The sequence below is a fragment of the Aplysia californica genome, unplaced genomic scaffold, assembly GCF_000002075.1.
Source record: "Aplysia californica isolate F4 #8 unplaced genomic scaffold, AplCal3.0 scaffold00194, whole genome shotgun sequence".
Lineage (NCBI taxonomy): Eukaryota > Metazoa > Mollusca > Gastropoda > Aplysiida > Aplysiidae > Aplysia > Aplysia californica.
This window is the reverse complement of record NW_004797464.1, coordinates 1015318-1021224: the sequence shown is the minus strand read 5'-3', so window position 1 is coordinate 1021224 and position 5907 is coordinate 1015318. Positions and strand designations below refer to the sequence as shown.

General features: G+C 42.6%; 1 protein-coding gene across 1 annotated transcript in view; it reads left to right on the top strand.

Moving 5' to 3' along the window:
- Window positions 1-5786, top strand: part of LOC106011813 — a 36857-nt gene extending 31071 nt beyond the window's left edge. The window contains exon 2 of the mRNA XM_013082786.2: window positions 3216-5786. Coding sequence (XP_012938240.1) covers window positions 3357-5786 — 2430 coding nt within the window. The 5' untranslated portion in view covers window positions 3216-3356. The remainder of the gene's footprint in view (window positions 1-3215) is intronic.
- Window positions 5787-5907: the final 121 nt, after the last annotated feature.

The following is a 5907-nucleotide window of genomic DNA, read 5'->3' as shown; positions in this document are numbered from 1 at the left end:
GTGTGTGTGTGTGTGTGTGTGTGTGTGTGTGGCTTTCGTAGCCTAAGATGGAGCGTACCACCTCTGCAACTCGTATTGTTTTTGTAACACCGCTTTCGTGATATCGGTGACATAAGATTGACGAATCACTGATTATTCTCTCAGTAAAGTATGGAGGTCGCTGTGTGTGCCTTTTTAAATTTCAAAACAACGAAAATACACTTTGGGAGGCATTGTTTTAACAAACAACGCAATGTAATACTGAGAGCACTGGTAGCATAATGTTGGTATGAATATTGAAGTGATAAGCTGTCTCTTTGTGTCTATGTGTTCATGAAGATGTTTGGATAAGGTAGGAGGGGTGCGAGCTGGTAGGTGACTGCGTTGCCTTTTTGAGTTCGCATTTTTATATCTCTGTCTATGGACCCGTTTTTAAAAAAAAGTGCTGCCAAGATATTTAAATTCCTTCACCTGTTTCAGCTGTTTACTATTGACATGGATGTTAAGGAGGCTATGGTTTTGACTCACTTTCGTAACTTTTGTTTTTGATGTGCTTATTTCATTTTAAATTTCTTGCAGCTGTTGTTCAGTTCGGTAGGAAGATTTTGGAGGCTTTGTTGGTTTGAATGAATTAGATATTGGTCGTCTGCGAATAGAAATTCTTTTTGGCCTTCTGTCAGTTGGTCCGCCTTTTGCATTATTGTGTCCATATATATACATATATATTATAAACAAAAGGGCAGATACAAAGCATCCCTGTCGTACTCCAGAGCCTACTTTGAACCAGTTTGTATTGCTTTCCTTCGTTCTTACTGAGCTTCTGCTGTTGGTATTTATAGAACTCTGACCATCTAACAGTTGTCCCCCGACGCCATACTTTTCTTCCTTCCAGAGTTGTGCATGGTTTACTCTGTCAAAAGCCTTCTCCTGCTCTATAAAAGCGATGTTGGCTTCTTTTTTGTGTTCAATGGTTTTCTTGCATAGATGTCGTAATGCAAATACAGCATCCATGCTTCGTCTTCCCTTTCGGGATCTAAACTGAGCTTCGCTCAGATTTCTCTGTACAATAGATCTTATCCGCTGTCCGCTGCTCTAATATCTTAGCATATGTTATCCCTGTACGTTGTGCAATCGCGCATGTTGCCTTTCTTTTTCCATAATTGGACCACTATAGCTTTCTGCCAGTCTTCTGGGTATTTCTGTTTGTTCTCAGGCTCTATAAAAAAAAATCGCCTCAGCCACAGTACACCGGTGTTTCCATAAGCTCTGATGGCTTCCACTGTGATGTCATCTGGTCCCGGGGCTTTGTTCTGGGAGCCAGTTTTGAGTGCCATTTTAATTAATTTATCTGAAAAGTATGTGTGGTTTTGTTTGCTCTCCACATGATGGTTGGATTTCTTCTTGTTGTCCGTGGCAAGCGTCTGGGTTGAATAGTTGTAAGAAGTATTTTTCCTATCTTTTCTTGATGGCATACTTGCTGAGAATTGCATTGCCCTCTTGATCGTTTATAATGCATGTCGGGTTGTATGGGTCTTTCCTTTCCCGCATGCTGCTCACACTTTTATAAAACTCTTCAGGATTTTCTTTGCAGAGTTTGGTCAGTTTCTCGCCATACATTTTCCATGCATTTTCTTTAGCAGTTTTGAATGGTTCTTTTTGGGCTTTTGTTTCGCTTTTCTGTATTCTATATTATGGTCCTCTTCGGTCTTTGACTTCTGCCATTTCTTGAATGCACTCTTTTTAATTTAGTTGCTTCTTTGGTTTCGTAATTCCTCTAGTTTGTTGTTCCTCCTTTGTTTCTGCCTATAATTTGTTTGGTGCCACGACTGTTTTTCAGTATTTCTGACTGGGATTTTTAAATAAAATATTTGACATTCTTCTTCTACGTCTTTGATCTCCGGCGATAGCTTATTGTACTTTTTGTTTTGGTAATGCCATCCTCGATTGCCTTCTTGATGTCTGGTTCTTCCAATTTTTTTAGGTTGGTCGTGGTTTTTCCCCTGTTCTTCTTTGTTTGCTTTTGCCGGTTGTGAGAGTAAGTATCTCACCTCTGTGGTCCGTGTCGATGATGTAGTTTGGGACCGCTCTCGAATTTTTGGTTGTATGTCTATGTTTTCAGCTCATCCGGATGAAATCAATTTGTGATGCTTGGTTCAGGTCATTCCATCAGTACCATCTCTTGATTTGGCTTGATCTGTGCTGGAAAATGTGTTCGTAATCATCATGTCGTACTCAGCGCTTAGGTTTTTTATTATTTCCCCATTGCTGTTGCAGTCTGTGTTTTTATCTCTGTGGCGTCCCAAGTACTCTTCCCTGGGTGTTCTTCTTTGTCCAACTCTGCCATTTAGATCTCCCAAGATAAATACATGATATCTTCTTTGTTTTTGATGGTGTTACCGTGGTCACTCGGGTCTTGAAAACATGGCTGTCTATCTTCTTCTGTATAGTTGTTGTTGCAAGGAGCGTATGTTTGGATGTACGTTGTTGTTTTGCCACCCTCTATGACTTTTATGCGCTTTCTTCTCTCTGAGATCTGGTTGATTTCACATGAGATTTTATCTCGTAGATTGTATCCATTTTGGCTGGGTGTATGATGAAAGCTACACCATGTTTGGCTCTCTCATGTTCAGATGTTCCGCTCCAGATCAGGAGGCAGGCTTTATGGGTCAGCTTGCTGTGTATGCCTCTCTTCCTTATGTCTGAATAGCCCATGATTGCTATTTACTATTTTCTTTCCTGCCATGAAACTCACTGTATATATGGTTCTTTGTCTCCAAGGCCGCTGACATTCCATGTTCCTATTTTTATCATTGTTCAAGCTCGCCATCCGTTTACTTTTTCTGGTCCTTTACTACCAGGAATTCTAAGTCTACACTTCCATTTTCAACCCTCCTTAACTAGAATACAATTCGAACCACCCCACTTTACCACATTGGTCATAATATTTAGATATATAACAAACAAAATTTTATACATTTTCGACCAAACTTTACAATCTACAAAAAAATCCAAACTACACACTATCACGTTCGGTCATCTTTTACTACCCAGACAAGATTTTTTTTTTTTTTAAAGTGACTCCAAAAACAAGGCTCCAATTGAACATTATATCCAGCTGACCTATATTGTGTGGATTTCCTTCTCTTTTCACCAACCAAATGCCGCTTTCTTTTATTCCTCTGTTGAGCGGGCAAATTAACAGCATTAAACATTTCTTCAAACTTTCATTTTCCCAGATTTCTTCCCAAGGAAGCTGCTGTCATCTATCATTCAGCCAGGTTCTATGAATGGTTTGCCTTGTACCAGTTCGTGAGGACTGCACGTGACCTGACGTCTAGTGTCCACCTGTCCACCTTGTTGCTCTCATACTTACAGAAATGATGCAGATGGCCTGGGAGAGAGGGACTTCCTCCGGGATGCAAGTCCCGTTTTCTCAAGTGCCGCCTGGTTTATCAAAAGACAGGGCCCCGCCACCGTATCCTCCTGCTCACGTCGTTAGACGAACAAACAACTTTCAAGCGCCTTATCCCGAACAGTTTGACAGACTCACCCGTCCTTCTCAAAGCTATGTAGACCACCCACTTGATTCATCTTTGTTCTGTGATAGATGGCCCACAAACAGCTTTCCAGAACCATATCCGGAACAGTCTGACAAACACAGCCGTGCTTCTGAATACCACTCAAATTATCCGGAACAGTTTGATAGACAGAGCCGTGCTTCTGAATACCACATACATTTTCCGAAACAGTTTGACAGACACACCCGTGCTTCTGAATACCACACAAGCCACCCACTTGATTCATCTTCTTTTCCCCCTAGATTGCCGACAAGCAGTTTTCCAGAGCCATATCCGGAACAATTTTACACACATGTCCGAGATCCGTCTTCTGCGAGATGGCCTACAGGCAACTATCAAAACTCCTATTCTGAGCACTTTCAGGGACACATCGTTGCTTCTCATGAATGCCATATAGACCACCTACGTCTTTCATCAACATGGTACACGGGGACGTCTCACCCAAACAGCATGAACCGCCATGGCTTTAACTCTAAAGATTATCAGTCAGCATATCACCCAAACCAAATGAAATCAGGCTTATTACCCCCTCAACAGACTTGCAAAGATCCTCAAACTTTTCCTACTCGAGATGTGCCACCTTCAAGACGATTCCTGGCACCATTTTCTCCCCGCTCTGAAAAAGATAGTCACAGAACACAAACGACTGTCCCGTACCCCACACCTTATTGCAAAGACCAGCAGATCAGTTTTGTTCCTCAGAAATCTTCAGTAGGTGGTTGTCACCCACCAAAATATGAGAACCGAAAAAAGGTATGTTCTGTGGATCTTGCGCCAGCGAAACTACAACAGCCGCAAGCAAAAGACATAGCACAACCGAGGTTTGCCGTCGCACATTTGCCTCAGACTGTGATTGAGAAGGCACAGCCATGCCCGATCATATCCCAAGCACACCCGCAAGGGCCTCTGCCAGTGCTAGATAGCCGTCAGCGTGTACTCAACGTCCAAAAGACATTGCAAGAAGAACTTCAACAGATTCGGAAAGACCAGTCGGTTCAAAGACAGCGAAACGAGAGTCCCACAATTTTTCTGTCACAGAAAATCCAAAAACAACCTATATCTACTCAAAGTCTCCAACCCTCTATTTATCTCACAACAAATGACGAACGCAGATATGAAGTCACCTCTGTTAAAGCATCAGGACCCACTACCTCCGATGTTCTAACTGAATCTGCAGCCGTTCAGAAGCAAACTTTTGGTATTGATGCAATTGCTTTAGACGGAGCCAGACGCCAGCACTCTTTAGGGCGTTCCTGTGAAGTAAAACCAGAGGAGACCTTGCGAGAAGTGCCATCTCAAAAGCAGGGGAAATCCGTCTTGGGTACACTGCAACTTGAAAACCGGACCAAGAAGCGAGGCGTCTGTGTATTGGGCAAGGAATTGGCAAAAAATAAACATGCAAAAAAACTAGACTGTAAGAACAATGTTGCTGGCGATTTAGGACGGCACAACCATGTGTCGGTGGTTCCTCCTGAAAGTAAAACCATAGATTGCCAAGATACTCGTGATTTTTCAGGCTTTTCATGCGTTAGAGAAAACCCCATCAACACCAAAAGTATTGTTCACAACACCAAAAGTATTGGTCACAATCCTCCGGCTACAGTATTGGACTCTGTCTCAAACGCACAGGACAACCTTTTATGCGGTATGGAAATGATGAAGAATACGTCTGTCGTTTTCTCTTGGGAATATGATGGAAACCAAGGCAAACCAAAAGACTCCAAACATGGTTTATTCGCTCAGTTCAGCTGTCCTGTTTGTGCGATTTCCTGTGACACAGAATTTTGCCTGTTGGCGCATTTGAATGAAAACCACGGTGAAATAGAAAGCATAGTGTGTGCACTATGCTCCAAGAGCATAAGAAAGCTCAGTCTGTTTCGTCACCTGAACGCTATGCACCTTAATTCCTGCTGCCAGTTTGTCTGTGGTGGTAAATTTTCTGGTGGTTGGAAGTGTTCTTTTACTTCAACTGATTCAGCCGAGCTGCTTCGCCATATGGAGCTGAACCATAATCAAGAAGATGTGTTCGATTGCCACAGGTGTGGTTCAGAAATAACTGGGGCGTTGGATCTTATTGTTCACCAAAAAAGTCTGGAGAGCTGCAACATGATTTATGCACCGCCCTGTGCAGACCAAGAGATCAAAGTGGAAAACGAGGACACTGACCAGAGTAACTGCAATAGCTCAGCGCCCACGACAGCAGACCCCGGACAGGGAAAAGAACGGTGAGTAGAGTACTGTAGAAAACAGCTGATGATAAATTATTCATTCTCACTGCATGGGCAAGGATATAGACTCATCTCTCTCTCTCTCTCTCTCTCTCTCTCTCTCTCTCTCTCTCTCTCTCTCT